The sequence below is a fragment of the Semicossyphus pulcher genome, unplaced genomic scaffold (assembly GCF_022749685.1).
Source record: "Semicossyphus pulcher isolate SPU_LCO1_2020_fin unplaced genomic scaffold, fSemPul1.0.p SCAF_15, whole genome shotgun sequence".
Taxonomy (NCBI): domain Eukaryota; kingdom Metazoa; phylum Chordata; class Actinopteri; order Labriformes; family Labridae; genus Semicossyphus; species Semicossyphus pulcher.
Window position 1 is genome coordinate 1,651,823 of NW_027211659.1, and position 12,583 is coordinate 1,664,405.

The window sequence follows — 12,583 nt, forward strand, 5'->3', positions numbered from 1 at the left end:
GATATGAACTGTAAGAATGTACAACACTGTAAGGAATTATGTTCCCTGTATGAAGCTATTGTGGAGTCTCTCGATATCTCGAGCAGGCCTCTGTATAAACATAGGACAAAAGTGTGCAATGCTAAGCCAGGTTGGAAGGATCATGTAGAAGAGCTCCATGCAGAGGCCCGAAATGCTTTTAAAAAATGGGCTGAGTCAGGCAAAAGCAGGCATGGCCCCTTGTTTGAAAATAAAAAACGCACTAATTCTAGATTTAAATATGCACTTCGCTATATTAAAAGAAATGAAAATACTATGAGGTCAGATTCACTGGCAAGGAAGCTGCAAAAAAATTATGTTAATGACTTCTGGAAAGAAATAAAAACTATTAATTGCAAAACATCTCTTCCATCTAATATAGATGGTGTGAGTGGTCTTGGTGATATTTCACAGTTATGGCGGAAACAATATTATGAACTGTTAAACGGTGTAAAAAGTAATCTGTTTGTAGTGGATAATGTAGAGTTTAATGGTGATGTTATTGTCACTTCTGCTGAAGTCCATGAAGCAATATTGAAGTTAAGAGATAATAAGGCCTGTGGTTTGGATAATATTACAGCTGAACATATTAAACTTGCCAGTAAGAAACTGTGCCCTCTGGTGGCTGTATGCTACACAAGTTTTTTTGTTCATGGAGTGTTACCTGATTCTATGCTCTCTATTGTGCTAGTACCAGTTATCAAAGATAAAGTGGGGAAGCTGAACAGCTCAGATAATTACAGGTCAATAGCTCTGGCCAGTGTCATGTCCAAAGTGCTGGAGAAAGGTCTACTGCGTAGACTTGAGAAGTACGTCCTGTCTCCTGACAACCAATTTGGTTTTAAACGAAAGCATGGCACTGATTTATGTATTTTTGCACTAAAGGAAATTTTAGATAAATATAATAGGCAAAATTCCACGATGTTCATGTGCTTCATTGATGCTTCTAAAGCATTCGATCGTGTTAATCATGAGAAATTATTTTTAAAATTGTTTAAAAATGGGGTCCCTGGTTTCTTAATTAGAATCTTGGTTTATTGGTACTCGCATCAGGCAATGAGAGTGAGATGGGGGAATGTAACATCTGCTCCCTTCCATGTGACCAATGGTGTTCGCCAGGGCGGAATTCTGTCTCCTTTTCTTTTTAATGAATGATTTTTTTATATGAATGATTTGTCTTTGATTTTAAATGCATGTGGTACAGGTTGTAGGGTTGGTGACTCACTAATTAATCACCTTATGTACGCAGATGATTTGGTCATTTTTAGCCCGTATAGTGCTGGTCTCCAACAGCTTCTGAGAATATGCACACAGTATGGGGCTGATTTTGATACAAAATACAACTCTAAAAAGAGTAAGATCATGATTGTCAGAAATAGAGAAGACAGAAAGTCAACCTTCCCTGACTTTTATCTGTCTGGCACTGCACTCAGTGTGTGCAGTGAGATTACATATTTGGGCCATATTATCGCAAATGACCTGTCTGATGACAAGGATATCTATAGGCAGCGTCGGAAACTGTATGCTCAAGCGAACATGCTGTGTCGTAAGTTTAGCATGTGCTCTGTATCTGTGAAGATCTCACTCTTTAGAGCGTATTGTACACCTTTGTATACTGCCTACTTGTGGTGTCGTTATAAACAAGGCAGCATTAAAAAACTCACAGTGGCTTATAATGACGGCATGAGGCTGCTGCTGAGAGCTTCAAGAAGCTCCAGTGCAAGCCATATATTTGTCAGTGTCGGGGTACCTACCTGCTCTGCTGTTTTTACGTAACCTGATGTATAGATTTATGTGTAGGGCATCCGAGTCAGAAAACGACTTAATCGCTGTTCTGGCTAACCCTGTACGCAGTTCTGTCAGATTTTCCTCCAGACTGTGGAACCATTGGCGAACTTGTCTGTATGTTAGACATTGAACATTGTGGAAGGCTTTGTATTTTAATTTAAATTTTTTCTCTTTTGTGTGTGCGTCTGTTTTTTGTGTTTTGTGATATGGATCCCCCTGGGTCTGAAATAAATAAATGAATAAAATAATATAAAACACCACTTTGACAGCCTGCGTCAATATGTAGCTTAGATAAAAGTTCAAGCAGGAAGACTGTTCTCAGTCATTCATTCATCATTAACTTCATTCATACTACACTCTCTCTCTTTCCCCCCTCTGTTCCTTTTTCGCGATCAGCTGATTATGGGCGTTCCCATTTAAGCATTAACCAACCAGAGTTAGACACGACGTCTGTGAACCAATCATCTTACTGCTGTCAAACTTTAAATCTGCTCCTCTCTCTTCCGCAGTCTGCTCATCGTTTCAGACGATTATTGCCAATGGAACATTTCCTACTCACCCTTTGTTGCATCTCGTTGTTAAATTTTCCTCCAATGTCCGACTCTGACCTCGATCAACTCGCGGAGGATCCTGATCTAGGAGGCGATGTGTTGCTGGAGATAGCTTCCATCTCCCCGGACAGCCTGCGCAGGAGCGCTCGCCTTGCAGTTCGTGACAGTCCATCAAAAGGCGAGGCAGGATTCCTTATGTCTCAGCTTCATGGTCGTGGCATCACTCCAGCACCAGGTATTTCTCTCTCCCAGCTCCGCGAGTTGGCGGAATTATCAAATTACGAACAGGGAGAATGCTCCTATCGCGCCGAGCAACCGGCTGCTTCCATCATCTCCTCTCCTGTACCAACTCGCGGTCAGAAAAGAACGAGGAAATCAGGTCCCTTGCAAGCTCCTCAGCCCAAGAGGAGAAATGTCTCTTGCCGGTCCCCCTCTCACGCAGAACCGACTAATCCAAGACAATCATCCTCTGATAGTTTCTTAGTCTCCACCTTACAGGCTCTGAATAAATCTATGGGTAATATCGACGCACGCCTTCGTGCTCTGGAGAACGCTTCATCTGCCACTTCTTCCTCTGCTACAACTTCTGCAAATTCGGGCACTTCAATGCTGGATGTCACTACGCCAAGTCAGCCATCCACTATCACTCGGATTGAAGCTTCAGCACATTCACTCGCCACGGCTGTTCCAGCTCCTATTTTAGGTAGGCCTTACATTCCTCAATCAGCGTACATATCTCCCCGGTTAAGGTCTAAAATCTTAGATGGCAAAGACATTAATCTAGTCAGCCTTATCCTGCCTTCCACTACCAGAGTGCGCTAATAGCGTCGCTACAGGCGAAAATTTAACTGCCGTCTTTAAGTCCGCCGATCCCCGGCTTAATAATGATTTGAGTTTCGGGCAGTTTGTAGCAGCTTTCGGCATATTCCGTGATGTTTATGCTTAGGCTTATTTGTCTCTCATCAGTGATCTCAATCTCAAGTATGGAAAAAACATATTCTTTCAGTACCACAAAGCCTTCTCAAGAAAAGCCGCTCTGAACATTTCACAATATAACATCCGCCTGGACTGGTCCATTCTGGACACCGAGCTCCTAGTGATGGTGATGTTCGCCGGAGGAAATCAAATCATTACCTGCAGCTCATGTGGGCAATCAGGTCATTCCGCCTCCCTGTGCCCCTCAGTGCTGTTTCAGCAGTCTCTCTTAAATCCCCCACCTCCACCCACGCCTCTACCGCTCACCGACAAATGTGGCTGTCAGGTGCATCTCTTTAATAGCTCGCCGATCTGCAACAATTTCAATGAAAATGTCTGCTCATTTCCCAATTGCCATTTTCTTCACGTTTGCGGCAGTTGCAGGGATGCACATCCCCGGTCCGTCTGCCCACGGCGCATCGTTCCGTCTCGGAATTTTGCACGCCAAGAGAACCGACGTGGTTCAAAGACATTCTCAACTTTCACCCTTCTACACCAATAAATGTTAAATATTTAGCAGCAGAACTGTCATCTCATCCTGATTCAGTGTTCGCTGGATACTATCGAAATGAAAGCGTTGCTCCCAGCCTAAAAACTGCAGCGCATTCGTGATATTTCAAAATCGTACTGCGCAGCTGAGTACATCACAAAGCAGCAGTTACTTTCCCTTCTAGGGCATCTTAACTTTGCCATGCGCGTTATCCCTCAAGGGTGGTCTTTCATATCTCGTTTACTAGAGATGTCGTCCTCAGTGCATAATTTACATGACGTCATATCATTAGATGAAGGGTGCCGCTCCGACCTGAGTTTTTGGTCCCTGCTGCTCGAGCACTGGAATGGCATAACCTTCTTCTATGATGACTTGGTACATTCTTCTGACTCCTTGAAGTTTTTCACGGATGCCGCTCCATCCGTGGGTTTTGGGGGGTTCTTTCAAGGCCAGTGGTTCGCTGATCACTGGCCTCCCGCTTTCTCTGAATTCGATCAGTCCTCAGCGCTGTACGAAATTTACCCCATTGCAGTTGCATGTCACGTGTGGGGTCAGCATTGGAAACGCAAACGTATCTCAGTGCTTTGTGATAATCAAGCTGTCGTCAGCATGATCAACAGAGGGCGCTCCTCTTCTAAAGATATCATGCCATTCCTGAGAAGCATCACATGGTCGTCCATAACTCACAACTTCATAATCACGGCCCGTCACGTGCCCGGGCATTATAATAAACTTGCTGACTCTCTCTCACGCTTTAACTTTCAGATCTTCCGGAGCATCTGCCCCGAAGCCAGCCCATTTCATATTCAAGTTCCGCCCCTTCCTCAGCTAACTCTGTTCTAAATCATGGCCCAATGATCAGCTATTTAGAGTCATCCAAATATTATATGAGGAAAGGTTTAGCCCCCTCCACTTTAAAAACATATGATTTTGCATGGAGTACTTTTGCCTTGTTTTGTGTTTCAATATGTATGCCTCTCAAACCTGTTCACATTAACACCATTTGTGCTTTCATAGGCTATTGTATGGATGTTAGACATTTTAAACCTCAGTATATTAGAGGATTACTTGCAGGAATCCAGTTTAACGTCAGATGTTATGATCCCTCTTTTCCTAGTTTATTTTCAAATCCTGCTATTAAAATTTTGTTAAAGGGCATTGCTAAAGTCTCCCCTCCTGTTGCAGACCGCAGGAGGCCTATTACTTTTTCCGTTCTTCATAGCATGTTATCTGTACTTAGAAAAGGGTTCTTATCTCCTTACGTTGACGCTCTGCTCGAGGCAGTATTTTCCATTGCTTTTTATGCATTCCTCAGAGCTGGTGAATTCACTACAACTTCCTCTCAATCTTTCAATCCCAATAAGAATATTTCTTTCTCGGATTTAGCCTTTCATTCTAGTCACTATTGTGTAGATCTTAAGGATACTAAATGTAATGGGTCCTGTTCAGTCATTGTGGCTCGCACAGGAACACTCTTTTGCCCCTTTAAATCCATGATCAAATTCCTTTTAGTCAGACCCCCTACTAACGCCAAGTCTCCTCTATTTCTAACACCTGGGAACTCCCCTCTTTCAAAATCTTGGTTTAATTCTCATCTAAAACAAGTGCTCCTCAAAATCAAGTTATCCCCCCAGCATTATTCAGGGCATTCTTTTAGAATAGGTGCTGCCACTACTGCTGCCAATCAAGGCATCTCATCATCCTCTCTGCAACAACTCGGGCGGTGGTCTTCCTCAGCCTACACTTCTTATATTCGCCCTGATATCGGCACCGTTCTTGCAAATCAAAGATCTCTGAAACCCTGAATTCTGGTAAGCTTTTCATTTAACTGGTGGTGATGGTACGTGCGGTGTTGCTATGGGTTGAGGTTCATCGTTGCGTCCTGTCACAAGGTCTCATGGCGGGGGAGGGCACGTACACGCACCATACACTTGGTTGAAACACGTATTTCATATAGGTTACATCACGCACCTCACGTATGAGCTATTCGGCCACCGTCAGCTTAGGGTCCTATGACCTTTAACACTCAGCCTTAGCGGCTCGATCAGGTCATCGGACCAGCATACACCTCACATATGTCTATCGTGACCTCTTCATGCACGGCCAATCGCTGGTCCAGGTCTATCGTGACCCCCTCATGCACGGCCAATCGCTGGTCAAGGTCTATCGTGACCTCTTCATGCACGGCCAATCGCTGGTCCAGGTCTATCATGACCCCCTCATGCACGGCCAATCGCTGGTCAAGGTCTATCGTGACCCCCTCATGCATGGTCAATCGCTGGCCAAGGTCTCATGACCTCACTCTTGCACGGCCAATCGCTGGCCAAGGTCTATCGTGACCTCACTCTTGCACGGCCAATTAATGTGAATGTAAATGTCTAATTATTGTTTCATAATGCATATCAATTATTCCCGCTCTCTGTGCTTAATTCTTTAACTCTTCTTAGAATCCCGTTACAACCCGGTAAGGTAAGGCCTGCTTCATCAAAAGTGAGTATATGCTTCCCGTTATTTCTTCTCATTGTTTTGGGGGGTATCCTATCCTGCTCTCGGCCTCTACACCCCTCCAGCACACGATGACATCACGATGGAGTCTAATCGCCAAAGACTTTGCACATTTCATTTCAACTTGTAAATAAATAATTGTTCAAACGTATTAATCAATCTCCTGATTGAAATGTAGCTTAGCGAAAGTTCAAGCAGGAAGACTGTTCTCATTCATTCATTCATCATTAACTTCATTCATACTACACTCTCTCTCTTTCCCCCCTCTGTTCCTGTTTCGCGATCAGCTGATTATGGGCGTTCCCATTTAAGCATTAACCAACCAGAGTTAGACACGACGTCTGTGAACCAATCATCTTACTGCTGTCACACTTTAAATCTGCTCCTCTCTCTTCCGCAGTCTGCTCATCGTTTCAGACGATTATTGCGACCCTCCTCCACCCCAGTCACCTCCATCCTTTTCATCAGTGTCCAGTCAGCTCAGCTCATCCTGCATCCTCTCTTCACCATCATCACCACCAGTGTCTAGACTCCATCGGGGGGGTATCCTATCCTGCTCTCGGCCTCTACACCCCTCCAGCACACGATGACATCACGATGGAGTCTAATCGCCAAAGACTTTGCACATTTCATTTCAACTTGTAAATAAATAATTGTTCAAACGTATTAAGTCTCTCCTGATTGAAATATGGTGAAGGAAATCAGAGACCAAGGTGTGTGGCTAACAACGGACATGTGGACGTTCTCCACCATGGAGCAGTACATTACTGTAACTGCTCACTACATTACTGATACATGGAAGCTGAAGGCTCAAGTGCTGTACATCTATGATGCCAGAGAGACACACTGCTGCCAACATTGCCGATTGTCTGTCTGAGACAGAGATGTGGACTTGAGACTTGATGACTTGAACTCGAGTCACTGTTTTGATGACTTGAGGCATGATGACTCGGATGACTTGCGTGTGTTCATAAGTTTGAATGTAATATAAAATGATAAAATTCAATGTTGTCAAGTTTCTGTCTAACTATCAAGTATGTACGCAGCGCAAACTGGGAGTCATGATTGGACGACTCAAAAAGCTCCCCGGTATGTGATTGTCATGCTTGATGACTGGCTGTCAGTCAAACTCTTTGCTATGGCAACACGCAACATCATAGCACCCAGCTACCTGGGGCCTCATGTACAAAGACTTGCGTGGATTTCCTACTGCTCTCTCAGGGGTGGTGGGAGCACATGTGGGTGACTCAGATTACCCCCAAGGTAAATACCTATGTATTTGTGTAACTCACAACAAATGTGTTCATACAGTAGCCTGCTCACAGCCCTAAAAGATAGAGGTTCATGCGTAAATGCTGTATGTATTGTATTATTTTGTTTAAAATCTTTTGAATTTAAATTTAAACATGCCAGCATATCAAAGAGGATATCAAAGACTTTGACTCATGTTTGATTACTTAATTTAGTATTTTAAAATACAGGAGAGGACACGCAGTCGCAGCCACGTGCCACAGACTCGGGGGATTCCTCCACCGTCCCCGGCGTCTCCGGCGTCACAGACTCGGGGGATTCCTCCACCGTCCCCAACGTCTCCGGCGCCAGTACGCCGCAACCACCGGCTGCTGCTGCTGTCCGGCCGAATGGCCATGTCCTCACCCGTGCTGTGCTGGAGTCACAAGAGGAAATTGTTAGAGCAATAGGCGGCATAAATGATCGCCTAGAACAGCTGATTGGTGTCCTCACAAATATCAGTGAATCATTAAATGCATTGGTGAATAAGTGAATTCTTCGTCCTTGCCTCTTTTACATGGTTGAAAGCAAATGTAGCCGGGCCCGAATGGCCTCCTGGGTAGGATGCACATTCATGGGTCCAGCTTCTGGTTCGTCTGGTGGGGGGATATGTTGCTCTGGCAGTGGAATGGCGTGCCGGTGTGCCACATTGTGGAGGACGCCGCATGCCATCACAATGCGGCACACCTTCTCGGGACTGTACAGCAGCATACCCCCACTCCTGTCCAGGCAGCGCCACCATCCCTTCAGCAGACCGATTGTCCTCTCAACGACTGACCGAGTGCGGGAATGGAGGTCATTGTACCTCCGCTCTTGGTCAGTCTGAGGGTTTGTGAGAGGGGTCATCAGCCAGCTCTTAAGTGGGTAGCCACGGTCGCCTGGGGTCAATTGAAAGTTTCCTTTCGTTCATTTTATACACTACTTACATGGATCACACATTATTGTTGCAAACTAGTGCAGAAGTGCGCCGGGGAAAAGGTGAGGCTGATTAAGGCATTGCACACTTTACGCACAGGGTTAATAACATGAGTACTTTGCACACAGAGACAATCAGGGGCTTGTTAGAAAGATCTTAAGCTGCAGTTTAACCAGCAAAAAACAAAAAGTCACTAACCTTAACCACTGACTAGAAATGATGCTGTGAAAACGGGATAGAATTTGGGGGCGCACATGCTCAATGCGCATCACGGGGATTAATATTAGGACAATTAAATGAATAAATGTACTCACCAAGAAGCCACCCATCGCACACAGTGCCAGCTTGTAGTCTGTTCCCAACCATGCTGTTACTCAGAATGTATGAGTCGTGCGTTGAACCAGGCCACCTCGCCACAATGTTGCTTAATTGCATTTGCGCATCACATATGATCTGTACATTGATTGAATGAAAATGTTTCCTGTTGACATATACAAATTCATCATGTGATGGCGCGTTTATAGCAATGTGTGTGAAGTCGATAGCTCCGATTACATTAGGAAAACCGGCTCTCGCTGCAAATTGCGCTTTAATGTTGATCTGTTCAGCTGCATTGTATGGGAATTTGATATACCTGGCTGACATCCGTCCCACACGGCTGGCATGGCTCGGCTCAGGGAACCCCAGTGTGGTCAGCACCTGTATGGGCACAGGCAGCGCATGGCTCCTCGCTGTGTTGCGCTCCAAGGCCGGCCGCAGCTCTGCGCACAGTTCCAAGAGGATTGCCCTCAGGAACCTGAAGCGGCTGATGAGCCAGTTGTCGTCATGTGCCAGTAAATCATTTCTGTCTCTAAATACACGCTGTCCTCTTATTGCACCATTTGCAATGTCTTCTAATAGTGCTAAAGCAGCCATTGTTTTTTGTATTTTTTGCACCACTTTGCGCATGCTTTTATATCCACTCATGTAATTGCAGACACGTGGGTGTGTTAATTGTTCATCAGTGTTAATTGTTCATGTGTCTCTGATGTGCACATCACTCAGTCTGAGGACTAATTGTTTTCACATTTCCCAGCATCACCTCTAAGTGCCGCCAAAGGATCAACAGGTGCAGAAACGTGCGTACGCCAGCCTTGAAGTTGGCGTGAGGCAACACACATTTCCACGATAATTTCACTCTTGATACATCTGAACTTTGCAGTGAAAAAGAGCGTACGCCACGTTTTTGTGCGTACGCACCCTTTGTACATGAGGCCCCAGATGTTTTTCCCAAAAGAGAAGCCTCATCAGTCGTACTCGTTACTACTCAGAGCAGACCATCATCATGGCTGCATCTGTGCCAAGATAACACAGATACGAGTCATTGTCATACTTTTTGAACAGGTTATATAAATTGGCCACTAATATCATTATTAGACGGGCTGCTAACACCTTGTCTTTTCTCTTTATAAGACCGGATACTACAGGTAAGAGTGCTGGATCTTGGGTGGAAAAATAAGTGACTTGACTTGCCTTAACTACGGACTTTACTTGACATAACCTGTGACTTGACTTGACTTGACTTGCCTAAGAAAAAATGACTCAAGACTTACATGAGACTTAGACCAAATGACTTGAGACTTACTTGGGACTTGAGCAAAGATGACTTGGTCACAACACTGGTCTGAGATAATCAAGAATGCTGCATACTGGTGTTTTGCATAGCACATGATATTGCTAGCGACTTGAACATAGCCATGGAACTTTACGAAATGTTTCCCAAAGATGTGGAATGCACCGGGAACACTCTGCAGCTGGCAATAAAGGCAGGTTAAATATTGATGGTGATGTGGTGAAGGCTACTGATGCAGCAAAATGAGTTGTCAACCACTTTCGACACACAGCAGTAGCTACTTGCGCCAAAAGAAACGCCAGGAACAGCTTGGCGTGAGTAACTCTTTCAGCTGGAGCTTAAAATGACTTTCATCACTTTGGCCAGTCAATCTTATAACTAACCTGTTATGACAAAGTGAAAACATGCGTTTTGGAAACTGTTAAAATTACATTTCAAGAACTGAATTATCTTGTTTTCGTATGTATTTAGAGCAGTTGCTATCACTATCCAAAGTGAGCTGAGGTAGCCTACATCTTATTTTCCTTTTCCATCTTGTTTTTCACTTCCATTTCATTGGAGTGCAGCTATAGCATATTCAAAGAAACAGACAAGACTTACAATAATTTATCTTAAAAAGTACAATGGAAGTGATGTACAAAGAAAAGGAGGAGGGGTCTATCATTCCTGAAGTAAGGAAGAATCTTAGGAGGGACAAAAGATGTAGTTAAGTTATTTAACATCTGAACCCTCTGTTCTTCTGAACACTGTCAAATCTCCTCCTCTCTCTCTGATGATGGAGGGAGTTGAACTCTGCTTTCCACAACTGAACACCTCCTGCAGGAAGCCAAGGCGTTCTCTCTCTGACACTGTGCTGACTTACATTGTGCTTTCCTTTATCGCTGTGCTCACTGCGATTCTTAACCTGCTGGTCATCATCTCAATCTCGCACTTCAAGTAGGTACTTCATTCATAACTTTATAACTCTGGTAGTTGTACATTACAACTAAGATCAGTCTTAGAAGTGTTTCAGAACAACAACTACTGTTTAACTGAAATTTCAAATTACCATTCATGCTGCTCTCTTATCTCCCCAGAAAGCTCCATACCCCCACCAACCTCCTCCTCCTCTCTCTGGCGGTCTCAGATTTCTTCGTGGGCCTCCTCGTGTTCTTTCAAATTATCCTCATTGACGGCTGTTGGTTCCTCGGTGATCTCATGTGTAATCTGTATTATGTTTTAGACTTCATCATTACATCCTCCTCAGTAGGAAACATGGTGCTCATATCAGTCGATCGTTATGTTGCCATTTGTGATCCTCTGCATTATTCTACCAAAGTCACTGTGAGAAGAGTTACAATCTGCTCTTGTCTTTGTTGGCTGTGTTCTATTCTATACAACAGTTATATAATGAAAGATAACTTGAAACAACCAGGCAGGTTTAACTCCTGCTCTGGAGAGTGTGTGGTTGTTATTGATTATGTTGCAGGACTTGTAGATGTTTTATTGACCTTTATCGGTCCTGTCACTGTCATCATAGTTCTGTACATGAGAGTATTTGTGGTGGCTCTGTCTCAGGCTCGGGTCATGAGGTCTCATGTTGCAGCCACCTCTCTCCAGAGTTCTTCCAAAACAACTGCCAAAAAATCTGAGATGAAAGCAGCCAGGGCTCTCGGTGTTGTTGTAGTCGTATTTCTGTTATGTCTCTGTCCATATTTTTGCATCACACTTACAGGCCAGGACACCCTGCTCAAAGCGTCATCTGCTGCCTTTGTCACATGTCTGTTCTTCTTCAACTCCTGTCTTAACCCTTTGATTTATGCCTTTTTCTATCCTTGGTTTAAAAAGTCTGTTAAACTCATTGTTACACTTCAAATACTGAAACCTGGTTCGTGTGAGACTAACATACTGCAAAGAGACGCTGTAGAGTGACTGAAAATGTTTAAACATGTTCATGTTGAGCTGATCATGTGAGGGGTTTTAAAGTCAGACTAACGAGAAATGCTATTGGCATTATAATTGAACCAATATATTACAGAAAGATTAAGTTAAGGATCTGAAATGAGACTTTTTCAACAAGCAAAAATCATTTCATCACTTTGGTTATATTTTTGGTGCCGTTTGTCTGTTTGTGTATTTGACAGCAGGATTATGGAAACAGTAGTGGCCCAATTTTCATGAAACTTGGTAAGTAGCAAGGAGCAGAAATGTACTTATCCACATAAATCAATGATCACATACAAATGATAAATCATCGCTGTTTGAAGCTATAACTAGGCTGGATGTCTCCTGTCAGTTTTATCTTTGAGTTAATGGAAAGATTAAGCAAACATACAACTTATTTTTGGAAAAAAATGCTATGTTTGCCAACAGTGTTGAGAAGACGTAATGCAAGCAGATGGGAGTGGCACTCAACACTCTAGACCAGGGTTAAATGCAACATTTGTAAGAAATTCTGT

The 12,583-nt window shown here is 43.8% G+C and overlaps 1 protein-coding gene across 1 annotated transcript; it reads left to right on the forward strand.

Moving 5' to 3' along the window:
• The first annotated feature begins 10,914 nt into the window (after window positions 1-10,914).
• LOC138592568 (trace amine-associated receptor 8a-like) lies at window positions 10,915-12,056 on the forward strand. Its single transcript, XM_069663401.1, has 2 exons — window positions 10,915-11,081; window positions 11,222-12,056. Exons 1-2 carry the CDS (start codon window positions 10,918-10,920, stop codon window positions 12,054-12,056), a joined length of 999 nt encoding a protein of 332 aa, XP_069519502.1. The 5' UTR covers window positions 10,915-10,917.
• The last annotated feature ends 527 nt before the right edge of the window (window positions 12,057-12,583 follow it).

Excerpts from the sequence above, each read along its gene's own strand:
- LOC138592568 (XM_069663401.1), top strand. The coding sequence starts at position 10,918 with ATGATGGAGGGAGTTGAACTCTGCTTTCCACAACTGAACACCTCCTGC. Across the intron at positions 11,082-11,221 it reads ATCTCAATCTCGCACTTCAA|AAAGCTCCATACCCCCACCA; the intron begins GTAGGTACTTCA and ends TTATCTCCCCAG.